The sequence below is a fragment of the Hypanus sabinus genome, chromosome 10, assembly GCF_030144855.1.
Source record: "Hypanus sabinus isolate sHypSab1 chromosome 10, sHypSab1.hap1, whole genome shotgun sequence".
Taxonomy (NCBI): domain Eukaryota; kingdom Metazoa; phylum Chordata; class Chondrichthyes; order Myliobatiformes; family Dasyatidae; genus Hypanus; species Hypanus sabinus.
The window spans coordinates 31,509,377-31,536,770 of record NC_082715.1 but is presented as its reverse complement, the minus strand read 5'-3'; the positions used below and the strand labels follow the sequence as shown (position 1 = coordinate 31,536,770).

Below are 27,394 nucleotides of genomic sequence, written 5' to 3'. Positions count from 1 at the left end.
CTTTCCCGGCCTTACCTCACTTGGAGTGAAGCTCGTCCTCAGCCTCGTCTCGTCAAAGCCTCAAATCTCCACTCACTCACTCACTGGCCGCTTTCCACAGGCCACTCCACTTGAGGAAACCCTCTATTTATTTGTTTGAGCTTTTCAAACTGCTTGGTCACCTGACCTCGATTGCCCAATCAGCTGCTTTCTGCTGAGTCTGAGCTATTCAAATCTTGATTGTCTAATCAATGGCTTTCTGCTGAGCTATTCAAATTTTGATTGACTTGATTGCACAATCCAACAACCAAAACTGCCAGAATCTCTCGAGTCAAAGCCTCAAATCTCCACTCCTTCACTGGCCCACTCACTCACTGGCCGTTTTCCACAGGCCACTCCGCTTGAGGTAACCCTCTATTTATTTGTTTGAGCTTCTCAAACTTGTATTTTTATCCTGCAAGATATATCCTTGCCCTTGGCTATGACAACAGTGCTTGATGAGAATTGCAATTAGTGGCCACTTTATTATGTACACCTGCTCACTAATGCAAATATCTAAACAGTCAATCACGTGGTAGCAACTCAATGCATAAAAGCATGCAGGTCAAACGTCAAAATAGGGAAGAAATATGATCTAAGAGATTTTGACCGCAGAAAGATAGTGGGTGCCAGATGAGGTGGTTTGAGTATCTCAAAAACAGCTTATCTGTTGGGATTTTCACGCACAACAGTCTCCAGAGTTTACAGAGAATGGTGCAGAAAAAACAAAAAAAAAATCCAGTCAGTGGCAGTCCTAAGTGAAATTGCCTTGTTAATGAAAGAGTTCGGAGTAGAAAGGCCATATGGGTTCTAACTGACAGGAAAGTGACAGCAACTCAAATGACCATGTGTTACAACAGTGGTGTGCAGAAAAGGATCCCTGAACAAACAGCACATCGAACCTTCAGGTGGATGGGCTACAGTGGCAGAAGACCACACTGGGTTCCCTCTTTACCTAATAAAGTGGCTATCGAATGTATGTGTACATTGATTATGACTCAGAGATAATATAAATGCCACATACAAAACAGAAATATCACAATGGTTGCAAACTAGGACTATTGGCCCAGAAGTAAATCTTGACAAACACTGATAAGATGGTTAAGTAATAAAAAAAATAAAAGAAATGAAAAAACACACTATCATGTTCTGTAAGTACAAAGTAAACTGCTGATGCTGTGGTCAAATCAAGACATACAAAAAAGCTGGATGAACTCAGCAGGTCGGGCAGCATCCATTGAAAGGAGCAGTCAACATTTCATGATGAGGGCAAACTTCGGTTGGAGGAACAACACCTCATATACCGTCTGGGTAGTCTCCAGCCCCTTGGTATGAACATCGAATTCTCCAACTTCCAGTAATTCCCTCTCTCTCCCTTCCCCCATCCCACTTTCACTCTGTCTCCTCTTCTGGCTGCCTATCACCTCTCTCATGATTATGCCTTCTACTACCCATAGTGCTTTCCCCTTACATTCCTTCTTCACCTCTCCTGCCTATCCCCTCCCTGCTTCCCCTCCCCCACCCTTGATATCTCCTCTGATTGTTTTTTCACCTGGCACATTCCACCCTCCCCCCACCTTTTTTATAGGGCCCCTGCCCCCTCCTTTAGTCCTGACGAAGGGTCTCAGCCCAAAACATTGACTGCTCCTTTCAACAGATGCTGCCCGACCTGCTGAGTTCATCCAGCTTTTGTACGCCATGTTCTGTAAATGTAACCTGAAGGTGCATTGTTAAAAATTTCACATCACATTCTAAATTCAATTTTATCAATGAGAGCCAATAACTACTCTTGAATTATCCTTTAACAGCCACATTTGTATTCCATTATGATATTCATTTCTTATTTATAAAAGTCAATTTCATTTGTGAAGTCACCTTAAATATTATTTCATTCATGCCAGTTCTCACAGCCTAGGGACTAAATTCCCTCCTCTCTTTAGAAAAAGATAGATGGAAGTATGGAAGTGTTAGGACTGCGCACTACATTCAGTTACCACAGAGCTCGAAATTTACGAAAGTAGTTTTGAATCCTGCATTAAACTATACATAGTCAGAAAGTTTAAAAAAAGCTGTTTTAAAAGCAAGTACACAAGAAAGAAGAGAAAAAATAATTCAATATTAAAATATCTGAGATCAATGAAGTGATAGAGACAGATAGGAGGACATGGAAATAAACTCACAGACTCAAATTTTAAAAATAACAAATGCCTCTAAAAAGGAATTTCCCTTATCAGATTCTGTTCCCCTAGAGGCATTTCCCCTTTTATTAATTGTTAATCAGAAAACTGCCATGTTTACTTTCCACTGTGATTCAAATGGAAACTGACATTAGTCTTGTGCTTATAAATATTGATGATTTTAGATGTAATCGTAGTATCAAGCTGCTTACCTGCAATTCACCCTGCCACCACCCAGATGCATTTTTCTTCAAAATAAGTATCAACTGGCCACGGACGAGACTTAGCTGCTCAGTACCTGTTGCAGTGTATGCCGAGGTTACTTGAGCGATCTCTGCAAGGAAATTTTAAAGCACTTGTAATGCACCTGTCCAATTAATTGGCTTAATCAATTTGCCTAAACAAAAAAAAAATCAGCTTTTATCATTGTGTGCAGCACGCTTTCACAGCAGTAAACATTTCTGACTGTGTGGGAGCAAAACAAATCAATTGTCCAATTGCAGCTCTCTTTAAGATTATGATTTTGGCAGATAATGCCTTCTATCCCAGGAACTTCAATAGCAGCATTTTTATAGTGTTTAATGACAGTCTTCATACTTGTAAATAGCAGGAAATCTTTGCAGAATCAATGCAGAAAAGACACACCTGGTTTCTTGTTTAATGTCCCTGATTTTCCTGAACTACTTGATCCCTGTCCAAAGAAAAAGGCAAATAGGATTAAAATTTTTCTTTCCACATTTTTGTCTTTCTCTTTTCTCTCCCATATTTGTTGCCAAGGCTGATTCATTCAGCTGTAGAAGGTGAGCACATTTCTCCACACCAAGGCTTTTGGCAGGCAGAATGACTGATTGTCTACATTAGTGCTGAACTCCATCTGTAATTTTCAGCAATCTCAGTAATTGGATTTTTTTTTAAAAGCAGTTCAGACTTTATCTGGCAAGTTTTAATATAACAGCTATTATTTGTCAGTTGTTTCCAGTGGAATTTTCATAAATTAATCCTCAAATGTAAGCCTTAATAACACTTCGCACTGGTTTTGGTTAATGAGTGTAAAGTAGAATATAGCTTGTTTATGATACTGAAGAATGTAAAATAGTGTATTCCATGGCTACCATCTGAATGACAAGTTAACAACGGTAATATTAGATATGCAGGAATAGAACCTGAATTTCTAATAAACTTTGTTTTCCCAATTTAAACAAAAGACTCTTCAACAAGTATAATGCAACTAAGTAAAAAAAAAATTGAATAATAAACATCATGAAGCACAAGAAAGTATTAAACTTACATCTGGATCCTTTGGTTTCACGTAATTTGAAGGAAAGACACCTGTTCTATCATCAATAACTCCTGTCCACCATTCTCCATCTTTCTTGGTGACCAGAATCACCTCACCCGCATTGAAGACTAAATCTCCAGTTTCAGTGCTTTCATACGAATATAGTGCAATATACTCTATGAAAAAAAAAAGCAGAAGTATTATTACTATGGATAGATCTCAGAAATTTCTTGCATCATTTGTGTCCATCAATCATTTAACTTTGCAACTTGCTGTAGACCCTGGCCAACACAATGCCGACTGAAACTATTAAGGCACAGCAATTAGTGCTGCCGGCTCGCAGCTCAAGCTCATCTGTGAACTGAGGTCTGTGACTTCTTGTAAATTACCCTTTTGTGCAGGGGGAAATGAAACTCACAGAAATACATGGGGTCAAAGGTTACTGCGAGAAGGTAGGAGAATGGGGTTGAGAAGGATAATAAATCTCAATAGCTTGACACAGATTAGAAGGGTCGAAAGGCCTGTGTCAGTGATGTACTTTTCTATGACTACATCAGCTATGATAGGATGGCAGAGCAGACCCGATGGGCTGAATGGCCTGATTCTGTTTCTATATTGTATGGTCTTACACTGCTGAGAGCTAGCATGGACTTGATGGGCCAAGTGTCCTTGTTTTATGTTTTGACATACCAGTCAGCTCACAGCCTCCTCTTTGCAAAAGATGTGAGTACTTAAAGATAAAACTGTTCGCAAATTTCCACTTTAATTGCCAGGATATGGAACATAAGAAATAGAATCAGGAATATGATACTCAGCCCTTTACGCTTGCTCAGCCATTCTAAGATCTTGGCTGACTTACTACCACAGCACCATTTTCCTGCACTGAATTAATGGCTCTAGATTCATTCTAATATCAAACAAAAATTTTCTTTAGAAATGCACAAAATCTCATCTCACAGTACTGAACTATTAAGGATCATTATCATACCTACAGTATATTACCAATGACACAACATGGAGAAGAATATACAGTGGATTCTGGTTAATTAGGACCAATACAATTAGCCTCAATTAGTCAAAGTTTCATGGAAATAGTTAATTAAAAAGGCTAAAAAGAAAAGACCAACTATTGTTTAACTGAGTTGCAAATTATGTATTCAAATGAAATACAGAACAAATTAACACACCACCAATGTAACAGCGGTATTATAAAACTGTGTAGTGGTTCCTAATGGTTATCGACAAAGCAATTCAGCCAGCGTATGCCGCTGTGCTTGGGGTGTCCAGGGAGGGACAGCACCTCTGGTAAAGTGGTTTGTGGTGCACTAAAGTGGCAGCTCACTCGGGTGGACACTCAGCACTTAGCTGTGGCTCCAAGTAGCATGTGACAGCAGCCAGACCTTGGTGGGCTAAACCAGGTGATGGTAGCCCATGAAATAGGGACATGCCTGCCCTAGCATATGAAGTGAACTTCAGCAGACTGGGCAGATGAGATCAACAGTGAGATCCAAAAGCTGTCAAGGCAGTTCTGCCAACACTTTGTGGAAAGAAAAGTGTTCATAAGGTGCAGAAGAAGTCTTGGGTATCCACTGCAACCAAGGAAAACTCCAGTTTGTGACAACTACTCATGCCAATGGACCAGAATTCTGAAGTTGAGAGGGTGGAACCACCTCAGTACAATAGATTTTCCACTTTCAGATCTCCTCTGCATAGGTTTCACTGTCATTGCAGGATATGATGGATAACAAACAGGCTGCCGTGTTCTTTTGATTGACTGTAAATGAACAAAATTAGCACAGACCCCTAGTGTCAATAATGGATTGCCTTTGTACAATTCCTTTGATAATTGTATCTTCCAAATCTTCATTTTCATTGTAGTATTCAACAAGATTTTTGAAAAATTCAAATTCTCGGTAGGTCCTAAATTGTCGAAGTAGTGAAATCATATCACTTTCACTCCTGGCTGTTATCCCCAAGCCTGAAAGCTTGAAACCACAGTGAGCAAAACAATTCTAAATTGATTTGCTGCTTATTTCACAACAAAAATCACTGCTTTTTGAACACAGATGCAAATGACATTATTTAAAAGCTCTTCGCTCTAAGCACAGTGTATTGTTTAACAGCCACACGTTCACATGACTGACGCAAATTAGAAACTGTTTGCCAAGTCTCCTGTCTCTAAGCGGCATAATGTCCCAGATGAACAAATGGAATCCTGGCTATTTTCTTGATTACTTTTTGTCCTTTAAGAGTTAACCCAAATAAGCAGCTGTACCATTTAACCAATTGCTCAATTAACCAGAATCCACTATAGTTATAGTTGGGAGATAATTAAGGGAAAATCAGAAAGGGAACTGTTTCATTGGCAGGTAGGCTTGATTCACAATAATTCACAAAATATTCAGCTAATTTAATTATGAAGCATACTGAAGAGATTTTATAGGAATTTTACCTTCTACTGCCTGGGATATAGGGCTGGAGCTTTTAACCACTGATGCATAAACAGGACCAGATCTATTGACAAAAAAAATTAGTCCAGTAATTTAAATCATTTGGAGTTAAGCATAAAATTAAACATATTTTGAACAACTAGCTTTGCTGGCAAATGGCAGAGATAACATAACTAATTCCCTTGAATTGAATTACATGAGCTAATTCCCTTGAGTTCAAGGACATTCAGTAAGTTGCTGCACCATGAGGCCAGATGCACTTTGCATCCTGCTCTTCAACTTCACATCTACACAAAGATGAGAGAATCTGCAGATGCTGGAAATCCGAGCAACACACACAAAATGCTGGAGGAACTCAGCAGGCCAGGCTTCTACGGAAAAGAGTAAGCAGTCGACGTTTCAGCCGAGACCTTTCATCACGACACCACGTATCTACTCGGTTGGTTCATCTTGCCTCAAGTAAAAAGGTAGCTTTGGCTAAGTTTTTAGTTCATTATTTCTTCTTGTTTATACATATTAAGTTGTTTTTTTTAATTTTATTTGCACATTTTTGAATTATATTTAAATAATTGTTCATTTATTTTAAAATTATTTAAAGCCAACTGTTTTTAAACATGATTATGAGTAACTTTTAAAACCAGTCAAACAGGCCTTTAACCAGATGAACTGCCAGAAGCAATCAAGGTGGTACTGGATTGTGGTAGTCCCTGAAGATGCATTGCCCCCAGGCCCGATGGTCAACTTCTAGTTCAATTTACTGCAGAATTAAGGCAGTTGAATTGTTGCAGTTTTGGCTGTGGGACTCGGACATGGGCAAAGTTGCATCAATTATAAACCAGCTCATTAAATTGTTGATTATTTTCATGTTATCAAATATCTGATTTAAAAGGCTTGGCTAATACAAGTTACCGTTGCAAGGATAAACTTACTCCACTGATAGCTGTGCTTGTTCACTGATCACCTTGACATATGACCTGGGAAACCAACCCTTTGCACCACGAACCTCTCCAAACCACCAGTTATCCTGCTTTTCCAGCACATCAATCACATCATCTTTCGAAAAATTCAAATGATTCTCTTTCTTTGCTGTCCATGAACAGAGTGCCAGGGCCTTAAAAGCTTGAACACCTTCAACCTGCAAAGCAAAAAAAACCTTATTTCCTTACAATAATTTTGGCAATGTATAATGGAAAAATATAAGCACAACAACAATTTCTTAACTTATTTAAATATTAATAAGACAGATTATATCAGCATTAAATTTGCATTTCTAATTACCCTTGGATGGAGGCAATTTTGGAGGGCAATTAAAATTCAATTACTTGCTGTGAATCTGGATTCAAACATAGACCGGGCATGTTGGTACAGTTCCTTCTCTGGAGGTCTCATTGGTGACTAGTTCTTTTTATTCCAGTGTATTTATTTATTTGAATTTAATTCACTAGCTGCTGTAGAATCCAACCTTGTGTTTCTGGATCAATATTTCATCACTCCAAATACTGGTTTAATAATATATTTCAATGACTGAATAACTTACAGAAATTGCAAAATCTATCTTCTGGAGATGATTGATTGAGGAGCCCAGAAGCCACAAACAAATTCAGCCAGCAGCAGAATACAAAGTATGTGGATGAGTTTAGTTCAAAAATATACGTACCAAGGCAGACACACCTTAAAAACATTCATAACTTTCTTTGGGTGAGGGAAGATAATGAAATAACTGAGAGAGAGAAAAAATCACTCATCCACTTCAGATACTGAGGTCTCAACAAGCTCAATGAAAAGGGGATGTACTTATGATATTCAGCAGTAGAGCAGAGAGACGTTTTCGGGTTAAAGATCAGGAGGCGAGCAAGGTACTAGATTCTGTCACTCCTTCCTACTTTTGTTCTCCATCAGCTTTGTGAAAACTCCATTCTCCTTTAACTTGGTGCTCTTTTGTACTACCCAATCCTTTCCATGCATTTTTGGCAGTAAATCATTACTATACAAACCCTACCAGAAGAACTCAACGTCTTCTATGCATGCTTTGAGAGGGAGAATGCAACTACAGATGTGAAGATCCCTGCTGCATCGGATGACCCTCTGATCTCTGTCTCAGAGGCAGATGTTAGACTGTCTTTAAAGAGAGTGAACCCTCGCAAGGCAGAACTTGATAAGGTTGGTTTACTTGGTAACGCTGTGAAAACCTGTGCCAACCAATTAGCTGGAGCATTCAAGGACACTTTCAACCTTTCACTGCTACGGGTGGAAGTTCCCACTTGCTTCAAAAAGACAACAATTATACCAGTGCCCAAGAAGAATAATGTGGGCTGCCTTAATGACTATCGCCCGGTAGCACTCACATTGACAGTGAGGATATGTTTTGAGAGTTTGGTCATGACTAGACTGAACTCCTGCCTCAGCAAGGACCTGAACTCCTAGATCAGCAAGGACCTGGACCCAGTGCAAATTGCCTATCACCACAATAGGTCAACAGCAGACACAATCTCAATGACTCTCCACATGGCTTTAGACCACCTAGACAACACAAACACCTACGTCAGCATGCTGATAATTGATTATAGCTCAGCATTTAGTACCATCATTCCCACAATCCTGATTGAGAAGTTGCAGAACCTGGACCTCTGAACTTACCTCTGCAATTGGATCCTCAACTTCCTAATCGGAAGACCACAATTTATGCGGATTGGTGATAACATATCCTCCTTGCTGACGATCAACACTGGTGCACCTCAGGGGTGTGTGCTTAGTCCACTGCTCAACTCTCCATATACACATAACTGTGTGCTGGGCATAACTCAAATACCATTTATAGATTTTCTGACAATACAACCATTGTTGGTAGAATCTAAGGTGGTGATGAGATGGCACAAAGGAGTGAGATATGCCAACTAGTGGAGTGGTGCCGCAGCAACAACCTGGCACTCAACGTCGAAAGAGCTGATTGTGGACTTCAGGAAAGGTAAGAACACCAATCCTCATAGAGGGATCAGAAGTGGAGAGAGTGAGCAGTTTTAAGTTCCTGTGTCAAGATCTCTGAGGCCTGATCCCAACGTATCAATGTAGTTATAAAGAAGACACGACAGCGGCTATACTTTATTAGGAGTTTGAAGAGATTTGGTATGTCAACAAATACACTCAAAAACTTCTATAGATGTACTGTGGAGAGCATTCTGACAGGCTTCATCACTGTCTGGTATGGAGGGGCTACTGCACAGGAGCAAAAGAAGCTGTAGAACGTTGTAAATCTAGTCAGCTCCATCTTGGGTACTAGCCTACAAAGTACCCCAGGACATCTTTAAGGAGCGGTGTCTCAGAAAGGCAGTGTCCTTTATTAACTACCTTCAGCAGCCAGGCATGCCATTTTCTCACTGTTACCATGAGGTAGGAGGTACAGAAGCCTGAAGGCACACACTCAGTGATTCAGGAACAGCTTCTTCCCCTCTGCCATCCAATTCCTAAATGGACATTGAACCTTTGGACACTACTTCACCTTTTTAAAAAAAAGTATACAGTATTTCTGTTTTTGCACTTTTTAAAATCTATTCAATATACGTAATTGATTTACTGTTAATTTATATGTTTTATTTTTTTTTTATCTCTGCTAGATTATGTATTGCATTGAACTGCTGCTGTTAAGTTAACTAATTTCATCTCACATACCAGTGATAATTAACCCGATTCTGATTCTACCCCTCGATCAGATTTTAGGAATAGATTCTAACTTATCTCTTTGTCAATTTTTGTTTGACCTTTCTATTAAGTGTCCCGGAAAATATAATTCTACTAAAGATCCATGCAAAGTCTATAAAGAACATATTAATATCTGTACTATAGAGTGGAGTGCACCATTTTGTTGGAGCTAGAATGGGTTTTTAAAAAAAAATAATGTCAGATCCAATTTCACTGCATTTGCAGGTGGACATTAGTATAAATCATAAGAATTGATGACAGGGGTAGAAAATCATCCCAATTACTAAATACTCCTTGCCAGGTGGTTGTTTCTTACACTACTCCCAATTTCAGCTCTTGAGATTTAACATTCCAAGGTATAAAACATCTAGGGACTTGATAAATGAGGAGTCTGTCTCCACCACCCTTTTAGGCAGTGAATTTAATATAATCTGCCTCCCTAGATCCTCTAATGTTATATATCTTGATTAAATCTCCTTTCTTCCAAACTTCAATAAGTTTTACCTGTCCTCACAACCTCAGAGTGGTGAACCTGTGGAATTTGTTGCTACAGGCAGCTGTGAAGGTATTTATGTATAATTAAGGCAGAGGTTGATAAGTTCTTGATTGCTCAGGGCATGAAGGGATACCACAACAAGGCTGGAGATTGGGGCAGAGGGGAAAAGTGAATCAGCCATGATGAATTGGCAAAGCAGACTTGATGGGCCAAATGGTCTAATTCTGCCTTATGGTCTTAACTGTATTGCTTTTTTTTTTTAAGAACCTCTTTAGGACAGTGTACCATTGTGACCAGAATTACATATAGTCCTCTAAGCAATTAAGTTTTGCTCTCTTGCAGATCGGGGCCATTAAATCTTTCATTCAGACCTTGCACAATCTGCCTGCTTTTGTACACTACATCTTACAGAATAAAGGAGAGCATCCCAAAGACCATCTGTCTTTTACCGCTTATTACGTGTTCATTTGCATTGTTTGCCTTGCCCAAATGCAAACTCTGGAAGGAATTCTATTTGACACATCTACTCAACTGACAGTCCAATGTGATCTTGCTTTAGATGAACTCCTTTTCCTTACCTGTCATATGACCAATTTAGGGTTATCTACAAAATCATGGCTTCTAAATTAGTCTAAATCACAGATGTATGGAGATTTATGTGCATGTGAACAGAGTAAATAGATACATTCTAGTGGACAGACCGTACCTGGTCATAAATAGGTGACCCAGAACCTGGAGGAAGAGTTGGTGTAAAAGCAGATTTTTGCCACATGGGACTGCCACTTATCCCTGCAAAGGCTCGACTTGATTGAATATTCCCTTCTTCACCTACTTTACTTGGGGCTTGAGGTCTATTGGAAAAAATTGGAAAGTATGCATTGGTTCAGACAACATTTTTGGTAAGTAAAACTTCTAACAATAACTGTAATGCCATTTGAAATATTCCTTGCAATCATTACTAGTCCAGTTCAGGTATCTGCAATGAGCTTTCAAACATCTCTTAAACCACCCTTTGTCACTCAGTCTTTTATAGACAATAGACAGTAGGTGCAGGAGTAGGCCATTCGGCCCTCCTAGCCAGCACCACCATTCACTGTGATCATGGCTGATCATACACAATCAGTACCCCGTTCCTGCCCCCTCCCCATATCCCTTGACCCCGCTATCTATCTAACTCTCTCTTGAATGCATCCAGAGACTTGGCCTCCACTGCCTTCTGGGGCAGAGCATTCCACATATCCACCACTCTCCGGGTGAAAAAGTTTTTCTGCATCTCTGTTCTAAATGGCCTACCCCTTATTCTTAAACTGTGGCCTCTAGTTCTGGACTCACCCATCAGCAGGAACATGCTTCCTGCCTCCAATGTGTCCGAACCCTTAATAATCTTATATGTTTCAATCAGATCCCCTCTCATCCTTCTAAATTCCAGTGTATACAAGCCCAGTCGCTCCAATCTTTCAACATATAACAGTCCCGGCATTCCGGGTATTAACCTTGTGAACCTACGCTGCACTCCCTCAATAGCAAGAATGTCCTTCCACAAATTTGGAGAACAAAACTGTACACAATACTCCAGGTGGGGTCTCACCAGGGCCCTGTACAGCTGCAGAAGGACCTCTTTACTCCTATACCCAATTCCTCTTGTTATAAAGGCCAGCATGCCATTAGCTTTCTTCACTGCCTGCTGTACCTGCATGCTTGCTTTCTTTGACTGATGTACAAGAACACCTAGATCTCGTTGTACTTCCCCTTTTCCTAACTTGACTCCATTTAGATAGTAATCTGCCTTCCTGTTCTTGCTACCAAAGTGGATAACCTCACATTTGTCCACATTAAACTGCATCTGCCATACATTTGCCCACTCATCCAACCTATCCAAGTCACCCTGCATTCTCATAATATCCTCCTGACATTTCACACTGCCACCCAGCTTTGTGTCATCAGCAAATTTGCTAATGTTACTTTTAATCCCTTCATCTAAATCATTAATGTATACTGTAAACAACTGCGGTCCCAGCACCAAACCTTGCGGTACCCCACTGGTCACTGCCTGCCATTCCGAAAGGGACCCGTTAATTGCTACTCTTTGTTTCCTGTTAGCCAGCCAATTTTCAATCCATGTCAGTACTCTGCCCCCAATACCACGTGCCCTAATTTTGCCCAGTAATCTCCTATGTGGGACTTTATCAAAAGCTTTCTGGAAGTCCAGGTACACTACATCCACTGGCTCTCCCTTGTCCATTTTCATAGTTACATCCTCAAAAAACTCCAGAAGATTAGTCAAGCACGATTTTCCCTTCATAAATCCATGCTGACTCGGACTGATCCTACTGCTATCCAAATGTGTCGTAATTTCCTCTTTTACAATTGACTCCAGCATCTTTCCCACCACTGACGTCAGGCTAACCGGTCTATAATTCCCCGTTTTCTCTCTCCCTCCTTTCTTGAAAAGTGGGACAACATAAGCCACCCTCCAATCAGCAGGAACTGTTCCTGAATCTATAGAACATTGGAAAATGATTACCAATGCATCCACAATTTCTAGAGCCACCTCTTTAAGTCCCCTGAGATGCAGACCATCAGGTCCCGGGGACTTATTAGCCTTCAGACTCAACAGTCTATCCAACACCGTTTCTTGCCTAATATAAATTTCCTTCAGTTCATCCTTTACCCTAGTTCCTTTGGCCACTATTACATCTGGGAGATTGTTTGTGTCTTCCCTAGTGAAGACAGATCCAAGATACCTGTTCAAGTCATCTGCCATTTCCTTGTTCCCCATAATAAATTCACCCGTTTCTGTCTTCAATGGCCCAATTTTGGTCTTAACTATTTTTTTTTTACTATTTACATACCTAAAGAAGCTTTTACTATCCTCCTTTATATGCTTGGCTAGTTTACCTTTGTACCTCATTTTTTCATGGTGTATTGCCTTTTTTGTTATCTTCTGTTGTTCTTTAAAAGCTTCCCAGTCCTCCGACTTCCCACTCATCTTTGCAATGTTATACTTCTTCTCTTTTATTTATATACTGCTCTTTACTTCCCTCAACAGCCACAGCCGCCCCTTACTCCCCTTAGGATCTTTCTTCCTCTTTGGAATGAACCGATCCTGCACCTTCTGCATTATTCCCAGAAATACCTGCCATTGTTGTTCCACTGTCTTCCCTGCTAGGATATTGTTTCATTGAACTTTGGCCAGCTCCTCCCTCATAGCTCCATAGTTCCATTTGTTCAACTGTAATACTGACACATCCAATTTTCCCTTCTCCTTCTCAAATTGTAGGTTAAAACACATCATATTATGGTCACTATCTCCTAATGGTTCCTTTACCTCGAGGTCCCGATCAAATCCGGTTCATTGCACAACACTAAATCTAGAATTGCCTTCTCCCTGGTAGGCTCCAGAACAAGCTGTTCTAAGAATCCATCTTGGAGGCACTCCACACACTTCCTTTCTTGGGGTCCAGTACCATTCTGATTCTCCCAGTCTACCTGCATGTTGAAATCCCTTTGCGACATGCCAATTTTATCTCTTCATTCAACTTACACCCTGCATCCAGACTGCTGTTTTTGGGGCCTGTAGATAACTCCCATTAGGGTCTTTCTACCCTGAGAATTTCAGTTCTATCCACACTGACTCTACATCCCCAGATTCTATGTCCCCCCTCGCAAGGGACTGAATATCATTCCTCACCAACAGAGCCACCCCACCCCCTCTGCCAGTCAGTCTGTCCTTTTGATAAGATGTATATCCTTGAATATTCATTTCCCAGGTCCTGTCCGCTTGAAGCTATGTCTCTGTTATTCCCACAACATTGTACTTGCCAATTTCTAACTGAGCCTTAAGCTCATCTACTTTATTCTTTATTCTATACTTTAATCTACTTTATTGAACATTTCTGTATCAGATCAAAATTATGTGCACTTATTTCACTGGTGAAATAGCAAACACAGATTTGTATGGAGCCATTAAAGATTGTTATTTTGTCAGTTAGTACATAAATAGAACCATAAATTCAGTCTAATGTTATCCCATTTAAGAAGAACCATTATCTCTCATAGCTCCACTACTCAGTTATAAATATAAACAACAAACCAAATGAAATCCTCTGCCCTTGTGTTAAGTGAAGGGCTGTTCTGTAAGGTTGGGCATACCAAGGAGAAATAACATACTGTGAAATTTAGAGAAAAACCAGAAGTAGCTACATACAAAACATCTCCAGGATTTCCAGTCATCTTCCAACTAAAATAGTAAACTCAAACATTCATGGACTTACAATCCTTTGAAACTTAACAGCAAGTAAAAACAAAAAGTTTGGACCAAAACAGCTTAATAAGGAGGACTAGAATATGCTGCCAGTTGAAAGCTGCTCATACTCGCCATTGACTAACAAACATCAGGTTTCATTTTGTAGATCCATCAGTGTGAACTTCTTGTTTAAGCAGCCTTAATGATAAATGGATTCTCCAGGAATAAATACTGCACCTTCACTCTCGCCCAGGTATGTTCCTATTATTTTGAATTACTGAGCAACATTCATTCTATTCAGATGGTCACCACTTCAATTGTCTGGATTCTAAGCTGTAGGATTTTCACTCTCTAACCTCCATCTCTTCCCAAGATGTCCTTAAAACCTATTTCTGCTGCCAAAACATTAGTCATCTGCTCCAATATAACCTTGTGAAATTCTGTTTGGTAACCACCCTGTGAAATTTTGTTGAATGTTGAAATACTATATAGGTGCCACATAAATACAAGTTCTTGTTGAGTAAAGTTACAATAATTTTATCTTATTTCTTCAATAAATGGATTTGAGAACTGCACATTTATATTATGATTGATTATATGCTTGCTACCTTCTGTAATCTGAACCAATGTTCAAACAAGTTCTGATGTTACCTTCTATCTATTCCTCAAATAAAGAAAGATCTTATGAGCTTAACTTTAGTAGTTATAAAGAAAAATGGGGAATAGAAACAGAGGAAACCTACAGCACAACCTTCGGGCCACAAAGCAGTGCCGAACATGTCCTTAACTTAGAAATTACGTAGGGTTACCCATATCCCTCTGTTTTTCTGAGTTTCATGTACCTGTCCAGGAGTCTCTTAAAAGACCCTATCGTATCCGCCTTCACCACCGTCACCAGCAGCCCATCCCATGCACTCACCATCCTCTGGGTAAAAAAAAATCTTACCCATGACATCTCTGTACCTACTTCCAAACACCTTAAAACTGTGCCCTCTCGTGCTAGCCATTCCAGCCAGTTTGTTGGCAGTTTCCACGGGCTATATTGACTAATTTACATTGCCTTAGGGTAATGTATCAGATAGCTGAATCACAACCACCAAATTCATGATCTAAGACAGAACATCTGAAGAAGAGCACGAAACTAAAAACTAACTGAATATGCAGCATTGATATTTTGGGAAACTGGTGCACATTTTAATTAGAATCCTTTTGAAAATATTTCAAATTATGGAACCGTAGCATTAATTGCAAAAAGTAATGTTATTATTTTATTGTAGAATTCGAATGCTAAATCAAGTGAGCATTAAGCTTTTAATGAAAAACAGACACGAACCCAGGAGAAACTGAGGTAGCTGAAACGGGTTTTGATGGTGGCAATAAAGCCTTTTTGGGAGACAAAGAAGCTGCATTCTCTGTCACCTTCTCCACGTAGTTTACTGGGAACCAACCAACTTTTCCTTGCAAAGTTCCATACAGCCAGCTTGACTCCCCCTCAGCTGTTTCATCAACCTATGGGTGACAGAATAAAGTTAGGCTCAGAAATAAAAGTAACATACATAACTCTCACATTTTAATTTCATGCACTAATTGCTGTTCAAATCATCAATATATAGTAGGTAAAAGCATACATTATATGCTGATGTGGTTGTGATGTAGCACTCACTGTAACCACTGGATGTGATCTGTGAGACGAAACCAGACAAGAGTGAGAAGGAGAATTCTGATTTTAAACCTCCGCTGCCTTGCAGCCATACCCACCCATGGGAAAGGCTTCGGAATAAAGCCCAAGGAAGAAGTCTCGAGCTGGGGTCCCTAAGGCAGCTTGATGTTGTTTACAACTTCACTGTGGCAACCTCTGCGACAACACTGGTGCCAAGCTGCATCCTTCCCTTGGACTACATCAGTGACATAGAATTGGGAAACCTGCTTCATGGGCTGAAGAACAGCCTGTTCTTCAAACCTTCTGCCCAGGACACAGTTCACCAGAGATGCAAACCCATGATCCCCTGGGATTGATGGCTGCCTACTATACGAGTAAACACTTCAGTAGAGGAAGAGGAATAATGGGTTCAAGATGGAACTTGGGTGCAGGATACCATAGTATATAAAAATCTTACTTCCATTAACACATTCAAAGTACCTCTTGTAACAAGCTAATATGGCATTTTCATGTGCTAGAAAATACAAACATTTAGATTCTGTATTAAATACCTCTAATGTCATAACCTAATAATGCTTAGGAATTGCCTAGTCTTACTGTATTTTGGGATACTTATTGTATCTGGATACATACATTTGAAGCATCATTTTCTATCGATCAAGAACAAAAATAGAGCAGCTCACTTGAAAACAATTTCCTACCTCTATCAGATCACCAGTCTGAAAGCTGAGTTCATCATTATTTCTTGCTTCAAATGGATATAATGCTCGGTAGTTTGTCAAGATAGCAGACTTTCTATGCACGGAGTTCTTACTTTTGTTGATTGGCACTGCAGAAAACAGTTTAAATAAATTATTTGCTAGATCATTACTAGCATTATTTTGTATTTCAATACAGACAATTAAGAATAGAGCAAGTCCAAACAGGTCTAAAATTAAGCAGAAAATGGAAAAAAAATTAAAAGGCACTGGTGTTATTAGGATGACTGAAAGTAGATAAATCCCTCTGTCTTAATGGTTTTGAAGGAGAAGAAATGGAGATAGTCAATGCACTGGTTTCTATATTCTTTTGAGCTACAATCATTTGCATAGAATGTGAGGTTAACAAATGTATTTCCACTATTTAAGGAAGGAGGGAGAGACCTCTTTGTCTTACAATCAATGGTTGGCAAAATATTAGAAACAATTATCAATGAATAATAAGTGTATGGTCAATAACATTGACCAAAATCAGCATACTAAGTTGACTTTGTTATCATTCATAGATAATTTAGTTTCTTTTTGAAAATCACACTCAAAAATCTATTATAGTTTCTGTTGAAGGTGCGGCAGGCTAAATAAGAAAGGAATTAGTGGATGGTGTGATCAATTTAGATTGTCAGCAGATGTTCAACTAGGTTCTACATCACAGGGGTTATTAAATGAAACCAGATACACAAGATGAGTGTAATACTCAGTGATAGAATGAGAATTTGCTTAATGGACAGCAAATAGGATAAACAAATGTTTCAAATTCAGGCCTGGAATTTGGAATGATGAGGCTACTTAGGCATTGGTACTGTGGTTCTATCTATTCAACATACAATGTACCGTATTGCACTGAGGAATGCAAGAGAACAGAGGGATCTGGAAATACAGATCTATAACTCCTTGAAAGCGCTGTCACTGCCAGATAGGGTCATAAAGAGAGCTATGGGCAATTAGGCCTTTGTAAATCAAAGTATGGAGTACAAGAGTTGGGATGTTACATTGAAGTTTTATAAGACTTTGGTGAGGCCTAATTTGAAATACTGTGTGCAGTTGTGATCAGCTATCTACGGAAAAAATACCAATATGATTGAAAGAGTACAGAGAAAATTCACAAGGATGTTGTTGGGAGTTAAGGACCTGACTTATAGGGACAGGTTGAATAGGTTAGGAGTTTATTCCCTAGAGTTTAAGAGAATGAGGGGAGATTTGCTAGTTGTACATAAAACTGTGAAAACGTATAGATAATGTAAATGCAAGAATGCTTTTCCCACTGAGGTTGGGTGAAACTAGAACTTGATAGAGGTCATGGATTAGGGGTGAAAGATTAAATATTTAAGGGAAACCTGAGATGGAACCTCTTCACACAGAAGGTGGTGAGAATGTAGAACGTGCTGACAGCAGAGGTGATGATTTGAAAGGTTTTGGTATTCCAAGGGACACATATGAATGTTTATGGTCGTGAAAGAGATACGATCCAGCACATTGCTTTGTCTTGAATGATGGTCATTCTATCAGGTGGAGAATATTGAGTAACCCCTGATTTCTGCTTTATAGATGGTGTCAGGCAGTGAGCCACTCACCTCAGGATACCCAACCTCTCTCCTGGCTTTGAAGCCAAGCTTTTAAGTGGCACGTACAGTTTGATTTCTGACCAATGGTGCCATGCAATAGTTAACATCCATTTTAGATCCACCTTAATAATTTTAGACAGATTACTAAGATAATTGTTTCAAACGTACATTGGGCTTACTCTAGTGAAGACCTGCTATCTTTACCTTCTTTCCTTGATCCATATATTGGCTTATCATCAAAGTGTTTCATTATGTCTTTGGCTTTAATTTGTACATCAGTCCTTCCCTGAGGTTTCTCAGACTCACTTTGTTTCATGGCTTCTTTTCTTCTTTTTTCTTCCTCTTCATGCTGTTTTGCCTCCTCTTCTCTTTGAACCTGAGCTTTCCTTTTCATTTCCTCTTCAAGACGACGCTTTTCTTCTGCCTCTCTTTGAAGCAGTGCACATCTCTTCTTTTCTTCTTCCTCATGACGGTGCTTCTCCTCGGCTTCCCTTTGAAGCTGGGCAAGCCTTTTCTTCTGCTCCTCTTCATGCCGTTGCTTCTCCTCGGCAAGTTTTTTACTTTGTGCTTCCACTTCCCTTTGCTTGGCAGCAGCTTCTTCGTTTTTCCGATTTTCTTCCTCTCGGATTTTATCTTGAAGTCGTTCTTCCTCCAGCTTCCGTTGCTTTATCTCTTCTTCTCTCCTGACATTTAATTTCCAAATATTTTCCTTATCTTGTTTTGCTTTTCTGAAATGAATGCAAAATGAACTTTTATGACAATCTTAGAAATCACTAATGCGACAGTTGTTCTGCTCAAAACCTGACTGAGTTATGATCACCAATCTTAATATGAGCCCTGGAACACAATACTGTGCTTTTTGTAGAAACAGTTAAAGATCATTATTTAAGGCAATGTTGAACTGGAAGGGATGAAAAGAAATGAGAAAAGACAAGCAGTGAGTTAAATTTCCACATGTTGTTTGTGAAGGAATATTAAAATATTTGAAACAAAAAAATAATATCTGGAAACATTCACCAGATCAGATAGCATCTGTGGAAGGAGAAACAGGTTGAAAACCTTCAATCAGAATGGAGAAAGGGGAAAATGTTAGTTTTAAGTTGCAGAGAAGTTCATTCGAGGGATCAACAGGTTCAAAAGGAGTATCTGTGATAGTCTAAGGCCAGGGTTGCTGTGGGAATAAACTAATGATGGGGGAAACAGAGGGGGACAATAAATTATAATTTGCTGCAAACAGCAGACTGAGGTGAGCTAATGGAGAGGGAAAGGAGAAGAGAAAGTCTTGAGCCAATACCACAGGATGATGACATAGCAGAAATTATTGGTTCTTTTACGAACAGAAAAGATGAGTTATCAGAACCTGAAGAACTCAAAACTGAGTCTGGAGAGCTGCCACATGCTCAGACAGAAAAGGTGTTGTTCCTCAGGCTTTATTAAAACAAGGGAATGCAAATTAAAGTAGCAGGCATCAAGAAGCTTGGGGTCACCTTTATGGACTGAATGCAGGTGACCTGCAAAGCTGTAATCCAATCGATATATGTTTGCTCCAGTACAAAAGAACAACAGTGTTAATACGAGTACAGTGTACTAGATTGGAAATCACCTGGAAGGAATGTTTATATGGTGCAATGAAAAAAAGTAAAAGGTCAGGTGTATATCCTGTTGTTGCATAAGAAAGTGCCATAGGATGGGGAGCGATTGATAGGGAGGGAAGAGCAGAGCACAGAGTCACAAAAGCAAAAGCTCTTGAAATGCGAGAAGACAGGAATGTGTATCTGGTGGTGGAATCTTGCAGGAGCTGGCAGAAATTGCAAAAGGTGAGCTGTTGACCGCAAATACTACTAGGGTGGAAGATAATGGACCAGGAAGCTATTATCCTTACTTCTCCAAGGCTCTTAACCAAAAGAAAAGTCTTGCTGTATTTTGATAAATTCAAACTAAGTTTTATATAGATTACAAAAGTCAACATATTATTCTTATACTACCAATCGGATTAATAACATATTTCTAGCCCCTTGAATCAAATTTTTGAAACTAGAATACTTTCAAGGGATGAGTGAGCCATTTAGACTATTTCAGTCATGGTATCTGCAGAGTTGTATCATTAGATGGCATCCACCATTTTAGCAGACAAAGGACAAAATGAGTTCAGAATTATAAGACAAAGCATTCACCAAGTCTCTGGCTATTAAGCCAACACAGCCGGCAATAACTGCTAGGATAAATTTTAATATTTACCTCATTCTTTCCATGCATAATCTTTCATTTAATTTTCTCAATTTTAAAAATATCTGATTACAAAATTAAAACTAATGAATTGCCTAAACTTTCAAAGTTTTCCAACTGCAGTCACAGAAAAGTAGAGTCATGTTTCTCGGCATTTTTTTAAAAAAAATCACAAATGATTTTACCTCAAAGCATCTTCCTCTTCCTTTCTTTTCCTTGCCAACTCTTCACTTCTTTTTCTTTCAAGTGCTCGAATTTTATCATCTTTGATTCTATAGAGCTGCTCCAAAGCAAACTGCTGTTTGGTGTAGCTTTCCCGTAGTTCCTATTGGATTATACAGAGCAATAAAACAGGTGTTCATGTAGCTTTAACTACCAAAGTTAACAAAAATTAGTCCCAAAAAAATGCTAGTGACACATGCATATTACAAAGACCATAGAGATGGAAGTGCGGAACATGCACAGGAATGACCCTGTACTCACTCTGATCACCACCTGCTGCACACAGATTGAAAGCTAAAAGTGATCAAGGCCCAGGCAGTATTATTGGACAAGACTTGATTACAAAAATATGATCATATGTTTTAAATGTAGTTGTTGAGTTTAGGAAAGCCAATTTAATTAAACTGCACAGAATGTGATACAGATCATCAGTGCATGAAGAGGAGAGGATACTTTCAGACTCAATGTTTTTAGGATATCTATTTCCATTGATAGGAGAGGTATGCGATTTCATAGTGCAGTGACTTTAACTAAATTATTAATATTGAAGACTGGACTGATAGCCTAGTTCAAAATTAATAACATAGGAAAATGCATTTTATTTCCAAAAAAAAAATCTGGATATAAAAGCTGACATTCATGAAACTGTTTGGATTGCTATTAAAAGCCTTTAAGGAAGGAAATCTGCCATCATTACCTCTAGCATATTTGTGAATCCAAACTTGTTGTTAGCTACCCTCAAGAGTAGTTTCATGAGACATTCAGTTCCATGAAACTAGTACCAGATGTATAGACTGTCAAATCACAACCAACTTCAGCAATACATGACCAGCTTTCTCAGCAACCATTCCAAGTCGAGTTGCCAACAGTCTCATGTTGTACAGGACTTAGCGCACCTGTGAGGAAAGTCATCTTTCAATATTGATTTGGAGCACTAACTGTCCGGTAGCATCAGAAGAGCCACAGGGCAAGAGCTGGGAGCCTCAGGAAAGTCACAACTCTTAAATGAGATACTGGTGATCTCTCATTGCTCAACTTATCTCTAAGCTCTGTGCCACTTAGTGACTGGGAAGAGCACTGACATGGGGTGGGAGGCATTGAAAGTATACAAAAAGAATTCAACTTCCTCTCACTATTAGCCTGGTTCCAAGGCCTTCCCAGAGTGGGCCTACACGATGAAAAACTTAGTACTTGACTTGACTTGATCATGAGCAACTAGTATGCATTTCAGATCTCTTGCTGACATTGACAGCAATTTGAAAGAGTTCTTTTATAGCTGTTTCCGGGACAAGGAACCACCACATTCACTAAATTACCATAATGCAATGACCTCCCTCCTAGATTTTACACCTATTAAAGGAATTCATTTGTACATGACTTTCTGGGATTTCCATCAAAGCTGACACCATGAAGGACAGTGGTATTCGAAGGTGAACAACCAGAATATGTGCCAGCTTCCTGACTTATCAGAGGGGAAAATGTTTGCCCTCTGCGATTCAAATTTGAACATCCAAGGACCAAAGTTTTGACAAACAATTATAAGCTGTATGCAGCATAAAATAAACTGCTGGAAGAACTCAGTAGGTCAAGTAAAGATAATTTATTTCTGTAGTAACGTATCAAATGAACTGTATGAATCACCTGATACTTAGGGGTTCGATTACAGGACTGAAAATGATTTTTCACATCAATTTCAAATGATTAATATTTAAACTCAGTTTCTACTCCTGCCCTCTCCTATGGACTGAATGACGGATCGAACTTTTATCAGTACAAGATTTCCCACATCAATGTGAAGTGATTAATTTTTAAACTCAATTTCTACTCTCGTCCTCATACAGAATGAATGATCTATTAAGCTTTTTCAGTGCAGTTGCAGTACTTATAGAGTGTAGTACAGGAATATCTAAATCTGTGAGCTGGCAGCAAGTGATGGGAGAATGTTCGTTGACCATCATCTAATGGGTAAACACTTTATTCAGCATGAGATTGGTTCATACTTCATATTGTTGCAGCAAACATCACAATGCAAGTCTCCATTAAAAAAAAAACAATGGCCCCAATTTTCCCTTTGACAGGTTGCTGCCAACAGATCCATTTGCTGTCGAGTTATCTGCACTTAAATATTGAAAAATAAAACTGCAGATGTTGGAAATCCATTTAAAATGCTGGTAATTGCCCCCATTAAGCCACTTGGACAAAAGCAATCTGAGACATGCCCCGAGTCACACATCCCTGCCCTAACTTCTCTCACAGTGAAAAATAGTATTTTCTCACTTCCCCAGTAATGGCAAGGGGTCCCACATCCAAAATGTTAATTGTTCCTCTTTCCACTGATGTTCCCTGACCTGATGAGTGTTTCCAGCATTTTCTGTTTTTGTATTAATTACTGTATGTTTGGAATTCATTCCCATTTAACAAGTCAAAAAGCATTTTAATGGTTCCAGGCTTGTTGGCAACACAATATTTTGTATACTGTTATTCCCATGTCTCTTTTACCAATGATTATTAATATTACAGAACAATATTAAGAAATAATAGAATGTTTTGCTAATGAGAAACTTAGCCCCATTAAAAATAGTTTAACCCTACAAAAAGGTACATTCTTTTCACTAAGCAATTCTGTGCCTACTTCTTTTTCCCTTTATATAATCTTCTAAACAGAAATGGAATCGAGAGACTTTTAGAAATCCCACCTCATCGATCAAGTACTATGTCAAATGCTCTCTCTCACATCCCACCCAGACTTTCTGTGCGTACATTGATTGGATGACAGAAAGAATGATCTCTACTACTCTCCCTTCTCAGAAAATATTTATCATCCACAATACGCAGCAATTTGGAGCAGATCCCCATTACAACTCATCAGACGATTGATCGGCAATGATGAACGGTACTGTTGGAGATTGGCCCACAACTTCTTCAAAAGCAAAAGGGAGTAAGGAGCCTTGGGTTTAGTAACGTGCTAGTAGCACTGCCATTTTGGATTGTACTGCATAAAAATAAATGTTGTTGTCATTGAGGGAAAAATTGAAGCCAATGTGTAAATATTTCAACAAGCATAAGGGCAAGGAAAACAAAAGTCTAAGATTAATAAGGTGGTTAAAACACAAAAATAGAAAGCATTAGTAAACCTACTACATAAAACATAACAGCCAGCAATGAAGTATGACTGAATAGAGCATGATATGCGACGACTGACTGTAGACTTCCATAGGAATTCAGAACTACACAAGGTGCATTACTGCATACTATAATTTTGTTAATATACCACAGGCACTGATCTCCAGAGAGAGAGAGAGAGAGAGAGAGAGGTGGGGGGAGAGAGAAAAGTGAAGCACTCCCACCTTCAAGGATACTGGATAGTGTTCAGCAATGATTATTGCTTCGGTCCTCAATTACAATAAACTTATCTTTCCAGATTCTCCCAGCACAGTCAGAGTCAGGCTCAAATATTCTTTGCAAGGCATTCTACTACATTATCAAGACCTTAATAAGTAATTATTCTTATTTCTAGTTGCAGCCATATCATGGTGTACTGTAGATATTCAGGATTTTCATTAAGATAAAATATTTTTTAACATTTATAAAGTATGCTGTATTATATGTTTATTCCTGATTAGGCCATACTCTATTCATTCAACTGCAAGAATCATATGTTGCCAACAGTTTCGTGCCAATTGGTGGGCAATATTGTTCTGTACAGATGTGATCTCTAGAAACTGATTCAAGGCGGCCAATAAATATTCCATTCCTGAGGGGGAAGAGCAAATAGCTACTGTATCCTGCAATCATATATCAATTTTCAATGCAGCAATGTTTATCTTGCAAAACAGCTTATTCCTTATAAGAGGTTATCAGTAATGTCAGTAAAATACTTGGACTGCAGTAAATGTTAACTAAAAATACTGTATGTCTAACTACAGCCCTTCAGAAACTGGCTCAGAACAGAGAACAATTGAGATGGGAGGTCATTTATGGCCTAGGCTCCACTGGGAGCTAAAGGCCTCAGAAGGAAAAGAACTACTGCTGCACTTTTATCATTTCTCTTGGACTCAGGAAATTAAGTCCAGACTTATTACACACAAGTTTATGGACCTTCCTTAAAGGAAATTTCAGAATCTATGTTTTAAAATATGCGTTCTCACATCATATGCAAAACTACTATCTGTACAAAGATGAGAGAATATCTGCAGATGCTGGAAATCTGAGCAACTCACACAAAATGCTGGAGGAACTCAGCAGGCCAGGCAGCATCTATGGGAAAAAAAAGCAGTTGATGTTTTGGACCGAAAACTTTCGGCAAAACTCATAGATCTGTGCTCTAGGCCCCTGCTCCACATTCTAGCATCTGCAGCCCCTTGGGCTCTTAGGAAATGCCATTGTTGGCACAATTTGTTTTCTACCAGATGTAGAAAGAAAGTTAGCTTGTCATTTTATTAGTTAAAATAACTCACTAAATTTCTGAAGCATGCTTAAAATCTAAATGATGTGCACTGAGGATATATCAACAAAGCACAAATGGCCAAGGACTATGGAAACAAGGATGCACGAAAGCAGAAAGAGAATAAGACTTTTTTTTAAGCAAATAACCTTCAATAAAAGGAACAAGCTGCTGAGACAGCCCAGCAGAGAGAGAAGGCACTCAAGTACAAAGTCGTCCATTTCCTCACACTGTAAAATAATAAAGTATGGGAAATGAATAAATAAGCATCATTTGTTCACCGAAAGTACAACAAATTATATTTTGGCCATAAGTGTCTGAACAAGGCATGCACTGTAAAATAATGGAAAAGCAATTAAAATGAATAAATTCAAACCCTTTTCAATTAATCTTCAAATCTTTTTCAAATGTCAACAATTTGAGGCATTACAGTACAAAAATTAACACAGTTGAACTATTTTATACAGTAACTTTTTGAACATGGGCCAATTATTTCATCAACTTCCCAATTCCCTTCAAGATCCAGAATAATTCTTGAATGAACTAGATAGAAAATTGAAAGCTTCGGCACCAATGTGAAAAACATATGAATCTTTAAATTTGGCATATGTTGCACATTGTGAAGTCCCACCCAGGCACAGCAGATGTGCATGTAAATATACAATGCAACTAAATTATAATACAAATATAAAGGGCTATCATCTATTTAAATGAATATATGAACATTATAAAGAAGTATGGCTTGCATTTATAAAGATCTTTTATAAACAGCTTCAGGTCCACCAAACATCACAGCTAAAGTAGTACCTTTGAACTGCAGAAACCGTTCTATTCAAAGAGAAGCAACTATCAAATATGCACACAGCAAGTTTTCATAACCAATTTAACTAGCACTTATATTTTGTGTTAACCAAGAGCGATAAATATTGGTCAGGGCTCAGGGAACAACAAGTCCTCTGTTCCTCTTCAAAATTATACAATGGAAACTCCTAAGCGGACCCAAAAGTTGGTTTAATTAGCAATTAATTTAAAATACAGCACCTCTAAAATACAGGACTTCCTCAGTATCAATCTATAATTTTGTTCTCAAAACCTCTGGAGTAAAACTCAAGGTTAACCTTGTTTTATAGAGTTTAACAATTAGCTGAATCATAGGGCAGGATAATCAACATTACAAGTTCAGATATTGTCAATTTACTATCCATAGAAAATCAGACATCAGATATTTGGCTGGAGTTAAGTTTGTCTATCTAAACACTATTAAATCTTCATTCCAGGGCGGAGTGGCACTGCTGGTGAAGGACTTGTCACCTCCATTCTGGGACAGCTCACTCACCTTTGGTCCCCATCGGATATGCTCTCACTTATGGCTCCAAGTAGCTGTTTGCATGCGACAGTGGCGACACCATGGTACACCGCTTCCACAGGCAGGTTAAACCAGGTGAGGGCAGCCAGCGGCCTCATATCCCAATGATATGGCCATGGCTGTCCAAGCATGCAAAGTGAGCTCGGGCAGACCGGTCGGAGAAGATCTACAGGGAGACCTAGTAGCTAGGAAGGCAGCAAGCGCTCTGTGGAGAGCGAAGGGCATGACAAGGCACAGAAGTTATTGTTATCTATGGCAAATAAGGAAGACCCTAGCTTGTGATGCTTGATCATACCACTGCATCTGGACCTTGGAGGTCAAGAGAGTGGAAATGCCCCAGTGCAACGACTGTTTTGCTTTAAAAACTCTTCTGCACAGGTCTCCTGTCAAAATTGGACATGGTAAGGCAATCACCAACGCTTCATTCCTCTAGGTCTAGGCAATACAATTAACCTTTATGTCATTTCCGGTGTACCTTCCCTAAATGTCAAAAATAAAATGGAACAGTAGAATTGTGGTTTTAATTCATCATTGCTTAGGGCCTTTTAAAATAAAATGACTACATCACTCCACCCTTTTTGCAATAGAATACCAGTTAGCCTTTTGCCTCTCAACAGTCTGGTTATTTTTTTTGTCTGATTAAACAGTAAAGTAAGTGTAGATTCTTCTTCAGCATGTTCAATGTTTATACCAGGTTAAGTTGGCAAGATTTTCAGTCTCTTGCATCCTATTTTTCAAGCTTCTAGCAATATCTTCCCTGTGCAGGCTGTTCTTTTTTTCTCTTTGTTGCTCTT

The 27,394-nt window shown here is 39.0% G+C and overlaps 1 protein-coding gene across 4 annotated transcripts in view; it reads right to left on the bottom strand.

Moving 5' to 3' along the window:
* The window catches only part of itsn2b (intersectin 2b), a 201,547-nt gene that overhangs the window by 69,152 nt on the left and 105,001 nt on the right, over positions 1-27,394 (bottom strand). For 3 of the 4 annotated variants that reach the window (XM_059981597.1, XM_059981600.1, XM_059981598.1), the window contains 10 exons: positions 20,754-20,893; positions 18,547-19,070; positions 16,724-16,851; positions 15,696-15,871; positions 10,823-10,967; positions 6,854-7,059; positions 5,927-5,988; positions 3,484-3,650; positions 2,841-2,886; positions 2,408-2,529 (listed from right to left, as the gene is read on the bottom strand). In XM_059981597.1, coding sequence (XP_059837580.1) covers positions 2,408-2,529; positions 2,841-2,886; positions 3,484-3,650; positions 5,927-5,988; positions 6,854-7,059; positions 10,823-10,967; positions 15,696-15,871; positions 16,724-16,851; positions 18,547-19,070; positions 20,754-20,893 — 1,716 coding nt within the window. The remainder of the gene's footprint in view (positions 1-2,407; positions 2,530-2,840; positions 2,887-3,483; positions 3,651-5,926; positions 5,989-6,853; positions 7,060-10,822; positions 10,968-15,695; positions 15,872-16,723; positions 16,852-18,546; positions 19,071-20,753; positions 20,894-27,394) is intronic. The other variant, XM_059981601.1, reaches the window with a different exon arrangement.